Here is a 21,345-nt window from a genome sequence, read left to right on the forward strand (position 1 = left end):
TAAAAATGACGTAAAACAACCACATTAAATAGTATACTTAACATTTTTAAAAACATCACAGCATACATAAACTAAAAACTAGTGTCTCAACTGCCTCGCTTTCAGGAAAGGTTTAATGGAGACCATATTATTCAAACCAGGCACTTTATCAGCGTGCAGTAACATAATCCATTTTTGTTCAGCCCTCTGCTGCAAGTGGATATATCTACAGATGCTGGTACTGTGGGATATAATCCTGTTAATCGTGAAGGCTTTCTGGTCAGGTATAAAGATGTAGAAAATAAACTATATAAGTTTAAGCGGCTGCAATGGCAGCGCTTTCATTTAAAAGACTCACTCAAACAAGGTGTTGTACCGAGAGGCCTGAGAGTCTTAACCATACCCACGTATGGGCAAACCTATCCAGAGCTACTTAGACAATGACAGTTGATCAACCTTGAATGTAGCGCAAGGTATTTGCAACTGCTTATTGATTTTTTTTCGCCCACAAGAGGAAGAGCTAATGTCTGAAATTAACAGGCTACAGAATGATATTTATGATAATTATTCACCAGCTGTGTTAGGTGATAAGATGGATACCCTGTATGAGAACATTCAGAACTATGAGAAAAGGTTGCAAGTAACCAAAGTAAGAAAGTTGCAGAGAGACTTTGGTGACTTTAGGAACGGCAATGCCTCCACTGATGCTGTATTCTGCTGTTAGAGAGGACCATTTCCACCTGTGTGTCACTGATGTGTGGGATACTGTACCTTTCGGGTAGTGTTGTGGGCTCTTTAGGGGGTGAAGTATGCACTGAATGTATCTGCAAGGATGTTGGCGATGTCAGTAGGGTCAGCATATTTTGTGCTATATTTCACCAGCACAGTGCAAATCTGTGTGTCACCACATAGAACCTTGACATAGTCAAAGAAGGCTTTGTGGTTATCTTTTGAATCCTTGCATATTCTCCTGCTGATGTTAGCCTTGGATGATGTCATGAGGGACCTATGTATCATACTAATAGTGGTCACGGAAGTCTGCCCTTCGTGGGATTTGCTGTTTGTCTGGAACACTGTCCTACTTCTGTAGTATAGCCTGTTTATTGCAGAGATCCACCAGACCAGTGTCCTTGTCTTGCAGGAGTGAGTCTTGCTTTACCAGTGATGGCACAATCCATACATCAATGTAGGTGCTTATAGACTGCATTTGTAAATCTATCTGTATCTTGAGCAGTGTTTCCCCTTAGCGTGGGGGCTGTGAAACCCCCCACCCCTGTCACTAGTAGTGTAAATTTAGCTGTAGGAAAGGTATACACTGTGGTATCCATGGGTGGGTGAGATGCTTGGGTGTGGAAACAGTGAATAGTTCATGGTCAGATCTAACCAGTGACTGGTTAACCTCCGTTGTGGTGCACCTGTTGCCCATGTTGGTGATGACCACTTCTAGTAGTTTCCACCCCACGTTAGGGAGGTTACCACCTGAAACAGGGCATATGAGGTGATAAATTCCAGGAAGCGCTGGGGCTGGAAGTGAGTACCGGAGTATGTTTCCCAGTTATTGGTATGGTAGTTGACACCGACCAATGCCAAGGTGAGCATTAGGACTGTCATGTTCTCCACTCTCTCCAGGTAGGTGGAGTGGTGGTCTTGGGTCATGGAGGGTGATCCATAGCAGGCCACAGTTTACATTGCAGTTGTGGCTGATGTTAGCTGCACATGGATGATCTCAGAGGTATCATGATGCCCCACTAACCTGGAGGTGTAGGTATTCCTGATGAGTATGGATAGAGCCCCTCCATGTCTGTGTCAGTACATGTTCTGTGGCTGAAATGTGTGGTATGGGTTGTAGTCTAGTAGTGCTGGTGTGCTCTCAGGAGCCTTAAGACGGATCTCAGTTACTGCACAGATGTTGATGTTGTCCATCCTGAGGAGTGCTGTGAGTGCATGCATGTTGTGATCACAACCCTTGGTGTTGAGTAGCATAACCCTCATTGAATCTGCTATTCTGCTGTTTACGGAGCTGGTATTCACCTTCGAGAGTCTCATAGATAAGGCACCATGGGAGTGCCAATAGCCTTGGCCAGTATTCCAAAGCCTAAGACTGACACATAGGTCGGTATGGTATCGTTGCATGCATTTTCCCCATCTGTGCTTGTTTTTCGTCTGTCCTGTAGGTAACCTACTGGTAAACAATAGAAAGCCTTAAAATTATACATGTCTTCTAGCTTCCAAGATAGGCTTTTGGAGTGACTAAGTATCAGTGTTCTGTATGTTCTTGCTGTACTTAACTGTTTCCTGACTACATGGTGATTTCTCACTGTATATTGTGATCTGATGTTGTGATGTTTATTCACATATTATGGCTGTGATGGCCTGCACTTTAGAGGTTCACATATAGCCTACTACCTATCTGCCCAAGGGTAATTAGAAGCATAGCTAAAGTGTGTTGGCTTTCCCTGCACCATTGATGAAGTAACTGAGCCTCTGTTAAGAATAGCCAATGCAGCAATTCCAGGCAGAGTTGCTGGAAGCTGTTGAAGACTGGGGTTGTGGAGGGTGATAGGGGCACTTAGTGATCTAAAGAGGGCATGTTAATGTGACAATTCAACACCATTCAATTCCCCCAACAGGGCTCGCAGCTATCAAACTGGACAGGCTCCCCCACCCCCTGGCTATATGGTTCTGGGACACATGATCCCAGGTTTGTATATTCTGTTACCCATACACAACAAGGTTTCCCTTGAAGTGTGTCAGTGAGGGGCTATGCCTAATGTAGTTAGGAATGTAATGTATTGTCTCACAGTACATTTGTTAGATGTTATTTCAAGAGTACGTGAAGCTCAGTGAGTTTGGGGGCCTCCGCCCTTTGCTTAACCTAGCTTACACATAGAAATCATCTAAATAGGAAACAGGCAGAAGCAATGTTAATGTCAACAGTGTAATGGTTACAGCATCCGCATAGTATCTGTGCATTTGAGGTTCCAATCATGTTTACCATGTTCAAAAGTATACCTTAACCATAGCTTGCATATATAGGTAGTAATCATCTGTATAATAAACATTCGAAACACCCATATAAACCCATGTGTAGTGGAGAGTACAGTCAACAGAGAATGTAATGTTATGTCAGCACATAGTGAGATGTTACTTCACTGACATGTATATATCCTGAGTAGTTAGTGGATGTGGCCATATTTGCACGCACATGTTATACGTTACAAAGTTGTTTTAACTATGTTTAACCACTGTTATAACGTCACACAAACACTTTTAAACATGGTTACAGCTGCTTAAATGAGCCTTATTCTAGAGAAAAAAACATTTATAAAGCATCGCAGGTGTTCACCCCTGAACCATGCACAATATAGTCATGGGACTTACCACTAAGCCATCCGAGGTGTATACATTTTTCATGGTCTTGAGACTACACATTATACCATATGCATTTCACTGTAATGATCACAAATGGGACAGTCATTTTGTGTACATATGTACAGTACATTGTAATGTACTGTAGTTTGTGAACCAACACATTCCAGTCTACTTATGTATTACTGTTACAAATTAATACGAAATATAAATATATATATCTATATATATATATATATATATATATATATATATATATATATACATGTCAGTGATGTCTGCATAAATATATATATATATATATATATATATATATATATATATATATATATATATATATATATATTATACAGTTACAACAATAGCCATATATATAAACATCTATGCATACACTTCCTGACACAGAAGCACTCCAAAGGAAATGGAGTGTACACAAAACGCATGCAGCTCTGGTATTATAACAATTAATATTAACCTAATTCACCATAGAAGGGGTGGTTGTTGTGTATGTGAAGATTGGGGTGGGGGAGGAATGATGGATAATGCAATCATGCATCAAGGAGGGCCTGGGTCAGATGTCCAATAAGTGAACTAGAGGGGTACACATGGAGTATGGGGACAATATAAAAAGGACACAAAACAAGAACCTTTCTCATTCATAATACACCCTGTCATGTCACATTGGCACACCTAATTTTACAAACATATGAACATTAACATGTATCAGACATATGTACGCCAACTGACTGTCATATTTGTTTTCAGTAGTGAGGAATATCTCTAGTACAATGTATATTCTAAACACCATAACATTTGTACATATCTCAGATGCCTTAGTGGTAATGTCAGTGACTGTGGTGTTTATTGTCCCGGGTTCAAGACCTGCAAGGGCTGTTAGGTTATTTTGAGGGCCAGATTAAGGGCTGTTGGATGCAGGTGGATTAAAGCACTCTTAAGCAGTTGTAAGTGGGTTTCCACGGGTTTGCGTGATGGTAAGCGATGCTGAAACACGGTAAATGGAGAAGCACTTTACAGATTTAACCTTTGCTTAATGTCACGCAGACCACTGGCAAACCTGCTTACAACTGCATAAATGCGGGTTATTCACACTTTCCCTACCAGTGCCTACTCTGAGAGGTAAAATAATAACAACTTCCAGGAGTAGAACCCGCAGCCATGTACTCCATCCTCACAGTAACCTAACATTAAGCTACCTGGGATGTACCTATCACAGTTGTGTATGCAGACAGGTTAAAACACAAAAGGGAGGAATGAGTTGAAATAGGACAACCTACCATGTACCCAATTAAAGGTGTATGCTCATATATAGATATATAGATATATAGAGAGAGAGATACATAGAGACATGTCGATATATAAAGGTCTACATATATATGTAGATATATAGATAGGATAAAAACATCTACACATCTATGGAGGTACAGATAAATGTATGCAATAATCTATATATCTATATACATATATATATATATATATATATATATATATATATAATCTTCTGGCTTTTCCCGGTTAGGGGTCGCCACAGTGGATCACCTGTCTGCTTATGATTGGCAGTGGAGTTTTACGGTGTCGAGTTGCCAGCCCGGCTCCCAACCTTCCACAGAAGGCACAGACACACGCACTCACTCCTAGGGTCAATTTAGAATGTCCGTCCAATCCACCTACAGCATGTCTTTGGGATGTGGGAGGAAACTGGAGCCCCCGGAGAAAACCCACACGACCACAGGGAGGACATGCAGACTCCACACAGAAGGCACCACTTTTGAGGATCGAACCGGAGAACCTCTTGCTGTGAGGTGGCAACGCTAACCGCTGCACCACCATGGCCGCCCCATAGATATACATATATATATATATATATATATATATATATATATATATATATATATATATATATATATATATATATATGTATATACACACACACACACACACACACACACACACACACATACATGTCTGTAGACAGCATCCGAAGTGTTCATATCTGAGTATAACATGGACCATAGCAATCACACATTCTGCCCCCCAAAACAATATGAACATAACTATCTGAGTATAACATGGACCATAGCAATCATACATTCTGCCCCCCACAAACAATATAAACATAACATATGAAGAGTATATTCCAATACACTATTATAAATATGTTCTATGGACACAGTCACCAAAACAACTGCAATGACTGCAAATATCCATGACAGAAATACACAGACAGCTTTCGTTTTGCAAAACTTTATTACATTCTGATGTATTGCCAAAAGGATTCAAAGACTAACAGTACCTGCATGCTATACAGGAAGCATTTAACATTGCCTTAATGAATCAGCCTGCAATTGCCATAGTATTAGTCCGCTAAGGCATAGGCGTTCAGATAGGGAAAGAACACCCACACACATATAGACATTGTATTAAAGGAGCTCCTACACACCTGCAAGTGCTATGTACATCCACCAACATCTACCCCACAACCAAAATAATTACATCAGTACATACTGTCATACCATAACCAATTATTCAACTACTGTACAACATCTGCTGAAACCTTAACATACCTGGACACAGACACAATAACATGGCCCTATGTGAAATAGTTGCTGTTATACAATTGAACAGCTGCTGATGTAACAGGGTTTGTATGAACTAATCCCGTTTCAGAGGGATGAAAGGTTCGTACATCCGGAAGTGTTACCGAGTACTGATTATCAGCACAGTATGATACACAGTAACACCAAACTAAATATATCTGGTAAGCACACTGTAAACCCCCTAACATTATATGCATAGCTATGCAGCCTTGAGCTAGTCAAACAACTTGGCCAGACTGAAACATATGCAGAAGTATTAGGTACAGTCAAACCCTGCACAAGTAGCAATGTTCAGAAATATAACAGCAGTACTCACATTTAGACCAAATCCTCTAGGCATTACACACAATATATTACTGTTCGTCTCCATATAGCTGTTGCAATAGATTCCAAACAACACTTCCACGCTGTCTTCCTCACAAGTAAGGCAAAGAGACAACACCCAAGTGGAGTACTCAATTATACTCCACTGTAGCCATGGTATTGGCTAAGGCAGTAGCAGCGCAGCTGATGTGCATGTAGTTAGCTACTTAGGAACACCAATTGGTCATCAGGATAGCACATGTTACTGATCTGTAACTATAAAAGGTTGCCTTGTCACACATTCAAACCATCTGTATCTACCTGTAGGACAGTACAAAACACTGAAAGATGAACCGAAAACGAGTATTATACTAGTCAATAACACCTCCGATTGCTAAGAAAATATGTATAACATGCAGTATGTCTGTGTATGTAGTACCTGTTTCTAAGAATTACAGTGTAATCAATGCATATAGTGGAAATAGCTATCTTGCAGTGATGTATTCTTGAGCAGTAGTAATGCTTGTAGTATTTTATGTGTGCACTGCTGTAGGTCACATGGCAAACTCCGCATACACCACAAGGGATGATATGGGCTTGGAACCCACCAATTCGCTTCCAGCCACTGTCTGTTAGGATTGGCCCAACAAGTATGTGCTATAACAGGGGATAGTATATGTCGATATATTGTAACAGTCGACATATGTATGGGTGTATAAGTAAGATGAACATGTTAAAGCTGGGCTTACCGTGCAAATATGGTGTGCATTGTGGGATATTTTGCCAATAACTGTGTAATTTACAGTACTTTAGGCAGATCTGTATTCTATTCTACATAGCAGTTATGCAATGTTATGCAAACAGTAGTTATGTCTATTGGCAATTACAATACTCAATAACAGGATACATATTTGTATTCATCTGACAGTTTAGCAGCATGATAGCAAAGATAACTGGAAGAGCCAGGTAACTATCCATGCACATAACACATGTAATATCCATCTCTAGTATCGTTTGCAAGCAATAACAGCTGTGCATGTGTACATGTTATGCAAATGTATAGTGACCCTTGTTACAGGCTGGTCCTCTCTAGTATCATTTGCAAGCAATAACAGCTGTGCATGTGTACATGTTATGCAAATGTGTAGTGACTCTTGTTACAGTGCTGGTCCTCTCTAGTATCTTTTGCAAGCGATAACAGCTGTGCATGTGTACATGTTATGCAAATGTGTAGTGACCCTTGTTGCAGGGCTGGACCTCTCTAGTATCATTTGCAAGCAATAAGAGCTGTGCATGTGTACATGCTATGCAAATTTGTAGTGACCCTTGTTACAGGGCTGGGCCAAATGGATATGTGCACACCTACATAGAGTGGATATTGAGAGTAGAGACACACTGGTTGAACTGCCAGGTTTGTGTAGCCCAACGTCTCATTGCCAACCTAACAGCTGCTTGCACATACTGTTGTAAGGTAGTGCACAGCACTGGTAATGAAACAGGTTGCATATCATCTTTAACTCCAGTGTAACATCTGCAGTAGAAGTGTAAGATGTAGGAGACAGCTGCCCATGTGTAATAGCTGCTTCATAGGTGATGGCTTACACTATCTGATTATATCCTGATCATGTTGATAGTGGCATCAGAGTCTAGTGATACATGACTCTGTTTGGAGAGTGGGTATCTGTGCCCAACAGAGCTTCCTGGTGGATATGTGAGTATATACCCAGAGAAGGAAACAGACCTGTAGACACATGCATCATCTGTAATCAACTAACAGGATACAATGTGCTCCTCAGAGGAGGATTGCTGCTAAAGGTAGCTACAATGTTTCCATAATAGCCAGTGTTGTCATGTCCATAACACAAATATTTACATGTGAGCATCACTGTCTAAAACATCTTCATAAGCAATAAGTAAACTAAATACAGTACTTGGTACTTGTAGTACTGAATGCTCATACAGGCATGTCCACTAGTCAGCTGCTGGTGTTTGCTAATGACAGCTTTGTGTATGTGGCCAACCTGGGGGAATGTAATCTCTATGCCATGTACACCGCCAAACCCACCTAACACCACACCCCACACATTGTTTGGGGTGCAGCTACAGGGCTAAGCTGGAAGGCAGCCCATTCTACAGCCATGATTGAACTGGACAGTCATGAGTTGTAGGTTAACACATGCAGCTCATCAGCACAACCAACACATACCCTTACCCGAACACAGTAAGGACACCCACACACACTACCAGGAATCACACACATTCACAGATGCTTCTAAGTATCTGGCCAAACAAGTGACCCCCCCCAACCTGGAAGAGACAGACACCAAAATACACAAATTGTATGACATAGTTTGCATAATTGTGCCACACTTCAGAACACGTGGCCAGAAACATGCCCAACAGTACTCATTTGTGAATGCAAACTCTAGCACTCTGTTACACATCAATGTATATGAGGACATACATACTGTCAGTTGCCTGTCTGCCATGATTAGCCACATACCCATACACTCAGACTACCTTTTGAACTATACACATGGCTCTGGCATATTCCATGTTATTGTGCAGGACCTGTGATGCAGTAGCCTGGACTGCATGGAAACACATGTAGGAACTGTCAGGTCTTGTAGCCCATGCAGGTATACCCCAAGGCCAGGGTAGCATTCTGCCATTGGCCAGAATGATACTGCAGTACAGGGACAAAAGGATTGTATTCCACAATATTCTAGTGTAGTGGTGCAAGTCAAAGGGTATCCAGTATCTGTCTGCCTGGGATAACATGGTTGACAGATCATGATGCTTTGCCAGACAGGGCCTGCACCTGTCACCCCTGGGAATCTGGATACTGCCTAGGGCTCATGCTTCCCCTATAGCGCCTTCATCATGCACAGTTCAAGTGAAGGTCCACTGCTGTTACAGGGACAGCCAAGCAATAAACTGCGGGTCTCGCTACACAATGATACATGTCAGAAACACAGTACAGACACACATATGTCAATCCCTAACATGGAGAACATATCTGTGCAGTGGCTGAGACATGTTTCAATGCTCCGGACAGCACACCTGCATGACCATGTTATAACACATAACTCACCTCTTTTCCATTATCCTTTATTGGAACACATGGGCCGCAGGTGTGTCCATATTCCGGAAAGATATGTACACCCCCATGCTAGTTGCACTAGCATAATTTCATATGCATTATGCTGAGCAACTTCCTTTGTGCCAAGGTGGAATTTAAATTGTACCTTGCGACAGATTACCCACCAGTACACCCCCACACTAGTTGCACTTGCATAACTTTAGATGCATTATGCTGAGCAACTACCTTTGTGCCAAAGTGGAATTCAAATTGCGCCTTGAGACTGATCACCCACCAGGCCGTGGATTTCCCAACTGTCATAATGTGCTGTAATGGGGAAGATTAGGTCTGAGACAAAACCATAATAATGGCTACTCTCAACTATTCCATTATGAACTGGGAAGACTCCTCATGTACCAACACCTGCACCCAATGCATGTTGGATTCCATCAACCCCACTGACCTGGATCACAGTAGTCACACAAACAGGGCTAACAGTATGCTACACATAGTCTCCAATGCCAATGTTATGTTTCCTAAGAGCAGAGTGGTGATCGTCATGGCACCCATGCAGATGGACAATGCATGTGCAAATGCTGAATCCTACACAAATGAACCTTAAGCAGTCACATATGTGCAGTGATTGTGCCATTGAAACAGAACCAGGATTCAACCCAACACAAACAAGAAGGCAAACTGGTGGTACCATGCTTTAAACTGTACCACAGACGGTAGTAACTGTTGCAAGAGTGAACACACGTGTGTAGGTGATCCCTGGTCAGCCTCACTAAGATGTAGATATACCATATAAAAACCACACAAAGCTACTGTGAAACTAATCAGTCACATATTATGAGGCCAAGCACAGAGCATTCTATAGCTGTGTCATTAATCATAATGGCAACAACAAGACCTGCCGTGCTGCACAGCACTATGGCATGGGAAGTACTGCACCTACAGAAATAGCACCTGTTCATCCAGATAGGGTCTTGGAGAACCTAAACCCACTCTCACCCCCCAACAGGTACACTTAGTAATATATCCATGTACACTACAGGGCCCCTGTAATAACAACTATGCAGGTACAAGCTGCACTCTCTAAAGCCATACATACAGCTTTCATGGGACCTGTCAACATCCCAGTGTGTATTCAAAAATGAATGTAGCCCAAGCCAAAAGAACAAAGTCAGCACAAAAGGACCCGAAAAGCAACAATTAAGTACAATGCTGTAAATCCTTTTGTGTGGCCAATACCAACACCAACGCAGCTTATTCAAAAGCTTTTATTAGATCTCCAAATTAAAAACAAGCGCTTTCTCCCAGTCACTACCGGGCTTTCTCAAGGTAAAACAATTTGGTAACTCATGCCATTTCATTTATACTCTAGACAAGGTCACATGTCTCAGTTAATTAATGCCTATTGATGTTTTAAAGTAAAATACAAAGAAATGTAAAAATATAAAATTGTAAAAATGCAAAAATGTAAAGTTTTATATAAAGTTTTGTATAAAACAATCTTATATCCAAACAATAAAGCAGCACTATTGTTTTAGTTAACCAAAAAGGTACTGGCCTGTACTCACTTCACATGATGACACAAAGCCTTATACCACACCTTGCCCTCATTTTATTAGAAAGAGGAACAAAAACCTTAAAGAATTACTGGAGGCTAAACAAGACATTAAATATGATAACACCAACAAGAAACTGGGAACTTTTCCTTGTGGGAACTGTAACCAATGTTATACCATGTTAAATGGGGGGACTTTATATTTGCCTTCTAGGAAATTTAATTACAGACCCCAAAAACATTACAATTGTGGGGTGAAAGGTGTGGTTTATTTAGGGTTTTGTGAAAAATGTAAAGGGTTTTATGTTGGAAAAACAGAGAGGGTTTTAAGAAGAAGGGTATATGAACACCTGAACGACATCAGTAACCACAAGGAAAGCAATGCTTTTTACAAACATCTGTTGACATGTGAAAATATGCGTTTAAGGTTTATTGTCCTTGAACAAGTTGCCCCTGAAGTTAGAGGTGGCAACTGGGAAACAAAACTAGAATACCATGAACTACTTTGGCAACTTAAATTGGATGCTAGTAGGTTTCCCGGTATGAATGAGAACATCCACATTAATAGTGTTTTAAAAATGAGACAAGCTAGACTGTAAAGGAGGAAATTATTCTTACAGGGTTCTGCTTGGGTCATACTAGGACCTTAATGACAAGGCTTTAAAAGTAAAAGCATAAAAGAAAAACAGGAGGAAGTTTGGGGTTTTATTGGGGGTATGTTTACTTGTCCTGAGAATATGGTTAACTAAAACAATAGTGCTGCTTTATTGTTTGGATATAAGATTGTTTTATACAAAACTTTATATAAAACTTTACATTTTTGCATTTTTACAATTTTATATTTTTACATTTCTTTGTATTTTACTTTAAAACATCAATAGGCATTAATTAACTGAGACATGTGACCTTGTCTAGAGTATAAATGAAATGGCATGAGTTACCAAATTGTTTTACCTTGAGAAAGCCCGGTAGTGACTGGGAGAAAGCGCTTGGTTTTAATTTGGAGATATAATAAAAGCTTTTGAATAAGCTGCGTTTGTGTTGGTATTGGCCACGCAAAAGGATTTACAGCATTGTACTTAATTGTTGCTTTTCGGGTCCTGTTGTGCTGACTTTATCCCAGTGTGTATCCCACACAAATGTAAGAGCATTCAGCTATCCACATACACATCATGTTCAATCATAGCTCCATGTCAGGCTGTGTACACAATGAATGGTGCACAGCAACAGTTATCACACCCTACAAAGGGGGAGACACCATTGATAATGGGAAATAGTGCACGACTACCCTGCTGAGTCTGGTCTGTAAGGCCATGAACCGTGATCAATGTATTTGATGTACTAGGTACAGATGTAGATGACAGTAGGGTTGATTCACACTGCATGTCATGACCTTACCAGGTTGTAGGACACCATCACCCATACTGTGTTCCAGCTACACTCAGTAAACTAGGTGTATATTCCTATGTCACAGGAGTGGTTGGCAACTGAACTGCTGGCAGAACCAACACTACAGTAGGTGTCTGACTAATACACGCACATCAAACCAGTGCCGGCCACAGTAATACAGGGTTCATTCCTAGTACTCCCCCTCTTTGTTATCTATACCACACAGACTAACACAAAAGGCATCAGCCTATTGATGTATGCAAATGACTGTGAACTAGGAGGAATAGTCGACTTAATGTGTGCTGCATTCAACATACAGAAGGGCCTTAGTGTGTCAGATGTGTGGTGTGTGACGTATGGCCACAATCTGACAGCTAAGTATTGCATTGTCATCCCCTATGTTACAATCCCTGTACCCATGAACTACCACCTAGGCAGCGGTCAACATAATGGCAACTGTGTGTATGGGATGCAGATGGACAGTACTCTTTCCTTTGATAGTTACTTCACCACACCAGACAGGTTGTCGTATGTGGCACCCCTAATCATGACAGGGTGCCATCCAAGAATATAGAGATAATTGATCAGCCATACTCAACACCTATGTGACCCATAATAGATCACATATTTCCTTTAAGGGTTATTGCCCATGTGTAAATGGTCTACACTGCCCTTTCCAATCCCTAGCTGCACTATGTAGCATGCAGCCTACCCTGAATAAAGCCATGTCCAACCCAGAGGTGTTGGACATGCTACACTTAACACATCCTGATTCCAAATAAATACATACTTCATGGACATCCACCTTTATAGTACAAGCATTACAACATGCCTGACAGATCTCTGTCCCATACACTTAACATACTCTTGCCATACTATGCATCCCTGTCCAGCAAAGCTGCACATCGCCCCTCTCTATGACATGGTGTGATGACCGCATGCCAAATATATCAGTAACCCTGTGGATCAGTTCTGTGGCACTGCTTGAATTGGCCACTGAAACTTACCTGTCTGTTGCCTACAGCTAGGTAACCTGCCTGTCTAGGCTCATACATGGCCCAGGGCATATAGCCTATTAGATAACTATGACTATACATGCTATAGTTGATATCCAACCCTGCAAATACCATCAGGCTAGATATTGTCCCATGTGTTACACATGTGCAACACAGTCAATACATGGCAGGATGCTACACAGCTGTGCAGTGCCATGTAGATGTATATGGCAAAACACATACATGCTTGCAAGTCTGCAGGGTCACAGGTCATATCCCTAATGGCTATGTATGACTATATATGTGACATATATACAGCATTAAGGTTGATTGCATTAATGTGAACACATCCAGGCATGTGCTGATAGGTAAAGACACCAGTACAGGCAAACAGACATGCCCACGTCAAGACAACATCCACATGGTGTATGAGCAATATCGTCACATGACACACACATATATGGTGATAGCATCACATCACCAGTAAGTGTCAAATGTGTGTGACGTATACATGTCAGTGGTGTTAGTGTCATGTAGATTTGCAAAGACGTATTTGTAATCTTAATAAATGTGATACACATGTATGTTCAGCTGTACTTCTGTACTTCTCTGTGAGTTACTGTGCCCTGTCTCCATCATTATGTCTTCCAGGTATGCCACGTAGCAGACTGCCGGTATACAGCTGCTTGGAGGATGAGGTCCTTGTCCCATACCTCCTCAACAACCATACAACACTCTTTAGCCATGTGCCAGAGGATGCACAGCAGCAGGATGCCCTGTGGGAGGAACTCTGCAGGAGGTTAAATGATGTTGGTGGTCACAATCACACCTATCAGCAGGTGCACCGACACTGCACTGACCTCATAAGATGGGTAAAACAGCATGCTAATGCAATCACCAGGGAACAAGGTGCAACAGGTGGGGTCCACTCACCCAGCCCCCACTCACACGTACCGAAGAGCTACTGGCCAACCTGGGGACACCTGCAGACCTCCATCGATAAGCTTTAGCTGGTATTGTGGAGGTGGGTGTCTCTCGACCACCGAGCCTGGAGTTGCCTGGTAAGTCACTACTGCACATATAATGCAACTATATTTCACATAGTTACATGTGTTACTGTACAATATGTAATGTAACATCATATGCAAGGCATGTATGCACACATGCCACATACTATAGTCTGCTACTCTATGCATGCACAGATGTGCATACTCCATAGTGTAGTGTATTGTACTGGCTTATGTGCTAACATGGGCATTGCACCCTGTAGCTATCACACAGGTGTGGATAATGGTCTTACTGCTGTGACACTCCTATTTAGGTACCTCTGGCATTTTGCAGTGACAGCAGCCTGTGTCAGGTGAGATTGTTATTATTTACCAGGCTTGATAATGCATGGAACATATTAATTGCATGCTATCTGCCATAACACATGTACACATAATGTATGGTGGTCCTGCTAATAGACACTGGTCAGACCTGCAATGCATCACAGTGTTTACCCATGTGAAACAATTGAAGACTATATGAAACACCTACACTAAACCTTCCAAACTGTCACTGCCGGATGTGTGGACAACAGTGAATACAATAGTGGAGGTGTGTTTCACTGTAGGGACAGGTACTACATATCAGCATTACACATGTTGGGAATATGAACAGTACTGTACAGAGAGCATATGTGTGCACACACTCTAAATGTGTTGGAGCTGGAGTATGACCGTCCCACAGGATACACCCTTGTGGATTATACCCTTGCTATGAATGTCACTCAGTGCCATGTGCTATCTGACATGTCCATGACATGTAGTGGGCTGACTGCAACACTGCTCAACTATCCTGCAAAACATGTCTCACATCCCATACATACCACCATTTGTCTGCATAGCCCTGTCCTCAGTGGAGCATATGACATCTATGGGTGTATGTCATATGGGATAACACTGACATGTGAAATAAGATGGCCATGACAACCATTGGACAGAACATGTATACACATGGCCATGGAGGATGGCCAGAGACATGAAGCAACACACACAGTAGAAGTGATGTACATGTGTGTACACCCTGTTGTACACTGGCTCGACACAATACAACTATGGCCTTTGTGTAATGGTGATATTGCAGATGTGAAACACTAAACATCATACAGGCCTGTGCACAGCTTGTGTAGGCATAACATGAAACCACCACATAACATGTCTTGAACATCTTGAGTGTGTCACGACATGAAAGCATTCACTTATACAGTATCCAAATACATACATGAGTTGCACAACATACACATACACATACAACCACATCAGGCCACAGATACAGTACATTCACCTTGCTGATGTCAGACATCACTGTCATGCCTGCTCCTCATGTGTGTGAGGTACACAGATGGCATGTGGGACATAGAGTACTGCTAAGTTAGCCATGTGTGGGCATAGTTGCCAGGCATCAGTAATATGGTTGCAGATGTGCAGGGGTATCACCCGAATACCCTTCTGTGACCTGTGTCATGCATTCCACATTAGGGTTTAGTGTGTATACACCTCAGTGATGTGGGTCACATTCCACATTAGATATGTATTGTATGTGAACATAGTCATGGCTATGAACTTTGTCAGTAGCTCACACTGTATAGCAATTGTAAAGCCACTATGGCTATGCACATCAGCTCAATGTGCAGTATGTCCCTGTATATTTTTGCATCAGCTGAAGGCCCATGTTAGTATAACACGTCCCTGCATTGGGATACCATTACCATACTGCAGATTGGAAAGGACACCATAGTGTTACACATGTATGCATGTCATTCAACAAGTCAGCAGATGACTTGTCATAAGACATGTGATTGGCAAGGTCATACGCCACACAGCAGGCCGGTGTACAACATGTGTGTACGGCCACATGCACAATGTGTAGACTCAGCTCCGGGGTAGGCGGAATAATGTTGAATAGACATGCACTGCTTTGGGGGAGATATGCAAGCTAGGGCTCAGGCAAACATAGTATGCAGTCGACATACCCTACTGCTCATGTCCTGACACATAGGGGTGGTGTCCAGCACAAAGCGTCAGTGGCAGATGTACAGAGGTCAGTGATGGTCTATTAACATGTGGTGTATGTTGCACACACCATGGCAGTGTGGTGCAATGGTGCAAAGTGCATGCATTGTGTTGCAGGTATGAGGCATAGGCTACTAACACAAATGGTGCAAAACAGGTATGTATGCTAACCACCACTATAATTGTGTAAGGTGCATGCCATCTGCTATAACACATGCATGCTGTCGTGTGCAACTCAGGGATGTATGATAACTACTACTATAATTGTCTAAGCTGAAACTATAATTGTCTAAGCTGAATGCCATCTGACATATCACCTGCATGTAGCGTGTGTGTCTGTGTGTGTGTGTGTGTGTGTGTGTGTGTGTGTGTGTGTGTGTGTGTGTGTGTGTGTGTGTGTGTGTGTGCATCTGTGTGTGTGTGTCTGTGTGTGTGTCTGTCTGTGTGTGCGTCTGTCTGTCATCTGTGTGTCTGTCTATCTGTCTGTCTGTCTGGTATAACTTGTAATGTACAGTTCTTGTCTTCCCCTCACATGTGTTGAGGTAGGTGCGTTGCCCTCCTGCGGTCCACCTGATGTTAGTGTCCCCACAGACTCTAGCAGTGATGATGATAGTATGATTGAGGCACAGGCAGGGTTGTCAGGGGCTGAATCTGTGCCATTTGGTTGCCATTCCACCTGTCTCCCCCTCATCCTCGCACATAGCTCCCCTGCCTACAAATACCCCATCACCACTGGCCATAGAGGAAGGACAGTTGGCAGGTGGTAGCATGGAACAGGGAAGTGTGGAGACTATGGAAGGTGTGCCTGCACACCATGATCCCAGTCAACTGACTGGTGATGTCCCACAAAGGCATGTGCCCAGTGCTGCTCGTAGGAGGACCACTGGCCAACATGCCCCTGCAAGACAAAGTACATCAGCTGGAGTCACCAGATGCATGTTTCGGGCTGTAATGGAGGCACAGGCACATGCTGAACTGCACAACAGAGAAGGTCTGAGGCTTCAGAGGGCTGCTGTCCATTCATTAACTGACAACATCCAGGCACTTGCAAATGCTCACCATCATCTTGTAGATTTTTGGATAGACAATTGGGTGACATGATGGGAGTTCTTGATCGTGGCACGTCAATCCTCGAGTGTGGAATGTCTGTGCTGGAACATCTGGTGGGAGTGAGGTATCGGGCACGTGGACGTAGGTCAGCTACATCACCTGTTGAAGGTCTACGTGAACATGCTACAGCACATGCCTGCTCCCATAGTGGTGGTAGCAGCAGCAGTGCAGCTGGTGCTGTGCAGTCCACACCAGGACACATCAGGCCATGTGCACATGGTCCTGGACAGTCCCAACAGGGACATGATTCCAGTGGGCATCTGTCATCATACCATACCCAATCTGAACCTCTGCCTGGTAGTGCCCGTGCAACCCCTGGTAGGCACAGGTCACATGGCTGTGGTCGGACACCGTGAACTGTGAAACCTACCTTGTACAGTCTCCAGCTGTTAATAATACCCCTGTGTAGGCCAGCCACATGCCAGACCTGTGTGCATGCATATACACACACCAGAAACAAATGTAGGGCACCTCAACACACACACGCATAACATCCACACACGCCCAAAGATATCACAGGCCCTAACACACACACACACACACATGATGTCATCCAATGGCACAGCCTAGGCCTCTGGCAAACATTATCACCCTGTGCATATGATGATGCCTGTGCCGCATCCCTGTCATCCACACCATCGGTGCAGGAGCATGCTCATATGGTCTGATGCACAGGGTGCACATACTAGTTCGACAATTGTAGATTAATATTGCTGAGTAGTGTTGACAGGCAGCAGACATACCATGTATTACAGTTTTAGAATGCATTTTGTATGTTTGACAGTATGTATCATGTGTAACAACACTAACAGCATGTTGATCTTGACGTTCTGCCTTCCTCTTTCAGGTGAAGTTTCATGTGCCGGGGGATGTCGGTGTTTGCGGTTAGTGTCCCATATGTACATGTTGACTACCTACAGGTCAGTATGACAATACATGCATGCACTTTGTAGCTTCCACATCCCAGTTATATTCTCCCATGTTTCAGTTATGTTTACTGTTCTAATGATCCAAGAGCATGATAGCTGTGTAGTAAGCTACTGTGTTCAGAGCCATCACATCCATAGTGGGTGACATCACAGGTATAGTTACCTGAAGCGGGGAGGAGGTAAAAGTGTGGTATGCTGGATGACAAGGGTAAAGGCCAGTGGAAATAGTGGCTTCTCATTGGGAAGCAGCAATACCCACTGCCATGACAGCATGCAAACACAAACACAAACACACTCAGGGATTCAAAGACACAGTAACACACATACTCTGATGCACACACACAGTTGCCAGTGTTTGGATGAGAACCCCTGCCTATGTGCATATCATCATTATAGTACTACGCAATTACAAAACATGCCACAGAGATTACACATGTACAGGTAGTCAGAATGGCCTAAGATCGAGGACATCGACAGGGATACTACAGTGCAGTGAGTGTATGTAGGGAGGGGGGTCCATCAGTAGGCTATGTAACAACAGGTCACACCCCAAGGTGTACATGTTAACAGGCGGTTAGAATGCCCATCTACAACTGATAATAACAACAGGGATGCTAGATTGCATTGAGTGGATGGGGGGAGGGGGCATTAACATTTCACTATGTTAAAATACAGCCTCACTCCAGGGACTGGACAGCCATACACACAGACAGCCACACACACACACACACACACACACACACACACACACACACACACACACACACACACACACACACACACACACTGTGGCATTCACAAAGATATACACCTATGTCACACACATACAGACACTTTACATGTGTGAGGTTCAACTACCTGCCTATGCCTTTCTTTCTACACTTCACTCTGTACTGGTGTCAACAACAGGGTTCAGGAAAGTGAAAACATGTGGGATGTATCCCCAACCATCCGTGACATATATGGCCACACACACACCCACACATGCCAGCACTGTGAATCAAACATCTGCCTATCTCATGATACGTATTACAGAAGTACAGCACTATCGCATCCAGTACAAAGCTTACTGACTCTTTCCTTTGCCAACTGTGCAGATATATGCACAGTATATGCACAGGGGAGGTATTACTGTTACAGGTGTCATGAGGTTTGCCTTCAGTGTCACCCATACAGCATTCTACATTGTCTGTATTCCACTTCAGTTAACAAAACCTGACCTTAGCAGTTACACAAGTTATTGTAGGAATGGTTGTAACACACCAGTGAGCTGTCCTCAGTAATCATTCATCTGCAAAGAAGCCCCACCATTTACTAGTCATGTCCAAACATCTGTCCATACCTCATGTATGGCTTACTGTACTTAGAGCATATCACCATATACAGTTGGCAATGTTGAGGCTGTATTGCAACAGCATGATGTACTAAGACAACAGTCACCTTCAGACATCAGGCACAGCACACACATGGAACCGACACAAACATCAATACATGTACACATATGTGGTCTACATCAGTAAGTGCACTAGCAGGTCAAGAGGATACATTCCACACCTTCTCCACACCATGTGTGAAACATAGCTGAGCATTACACCATATTAGATGTTGTATTCATGTACTGATAGGACACCAGCACCTTCACCGAGTAGCCAAGTGTACATATATGACAACAGCACATATCAGCGAGACACACACAGCATTATTCCATGTCATGCTCCTATAAACTGTTACTTGACAGTGCCATGGTGAAGCCAGGGCACTGTAATGGCCAACAGTGAGCACATCATATTTGCCACACACACCTCATGTTTACTGGAAGAGTGCCAGAAATGTGATCTGTTAGAGCTAGGCAGTACACTCATTCAAGCATGTGCGAGGTCTGTGGCTTGTAAACAACTTTCCCCAGCATGTACTGGCTATTGTGGTACTAAGGCAAATATACAGACAGCACACAGCATGCATGGCTTGCAATTGTAGACATGGGGTATATGTAGGAGCTGTGGCCACACATGGCTGTACACGTCATGAACATATCACCTGTGATTACACAGGAACATAGAGCAGAGCTGGATTTCCCTGAGTCTGTCAATACAGGCCTTGTGTAGGTCCTATGATCCTGTTATTTGGGTATGTTTGTAGGCATTGCATTAGGTGGACATGTCTAATAACATACATGCCACATGGGGTGTTGTATGATATGATAGGTGTCATGGGTGACCAGTAGAGAGGGAATATTATCTCTGTTAACATAGATATCAAACCTTATGTACTGTTAGCATGCTATCTGCCATGTGCATATGTGTAATGACTGTTGCCACCTGTATGTAGAAAGGATAACGAAAGCTATGGTAATGTCATTTATGTTGTATGAGTGTGGGATGTACATATCCAGGGCAGGTACAGTTAGGTCATATCCAACCATGAGGGTGTTGTTTACTGGTGTACAGTAACAGTCGACCGTGTTAATGCTGACAACATTCGAGAGACCCTGGTATGTGTACAACTGAGCTGATTACAAACAGTGGTATTATTGCATTGCATAATACATTATGCAGCTGTGTCTGTACATGGGTACTTTGCACAGCTGATGTAGGTCTAGGTATAGTCCACCAATCAAGGGTTATCTGGTGGTCTACCATACTATGTTATACCACATATGGATGTGTGTTGGTAGTCTGGGAACAAGGTGGTGGATGTATATTAGGATACAACCTAGAATGCAACATTTACCATTGTCACCTGTACCTGACTCATCTGTGATGCATTATGTCGGAGTAGTGGTCTTTACATGTGAGTAGCCTTTATGAATATGTGTACACCACCACCTGGAATGGTCCATACCGCTGTTATGGCCCACATGTCTGGATCTGAGTTATATGGTGGTAGTGCAATTGTGCACTACAGAACCTTTAGCCAGGTGTTCCTCACTGCACAGATGTCAGTATTCC

General features: G+C 42.8%; 1 protein-coding gene across 1 annotated transcript in view; it reads left to right on the plus strand.

The window, feature by feature from the left end:
• The window catches only part of LOC122801283 (extracellular calcium-sensing receptor-like), a 263,393-nt gene that overhangs the window by 14,385 nt on the left and 227,663 nt on the right, over positions 1–21,345 (plus strand). The window contains exon 3 of the mRNA XM_044070831.1: positions 494–628. Within this exon, the coding sequence (XP_043926766.1) occupies positions 494–628 (135 nt within the window). The remainder of the gene's footprint in view (positions 1–493; positions 629–21,345) is intronic.

The sequence above is a fragment of the Protopterus annectens genome, chromosome 4.part1 (assembly GCF_019279795.1).
Source record: "Protopterus annectens isolate FY-2018-M chromosome 4.part1, PAN1.0, whole genome shotgun sequence".
In the NCBI taxonomy this organism is placed as follows: Eukaryota; Metazoa; Chordata; order Ceratodontiformes; family Protopteridae; genus Protopterus; species Protopterus annectens.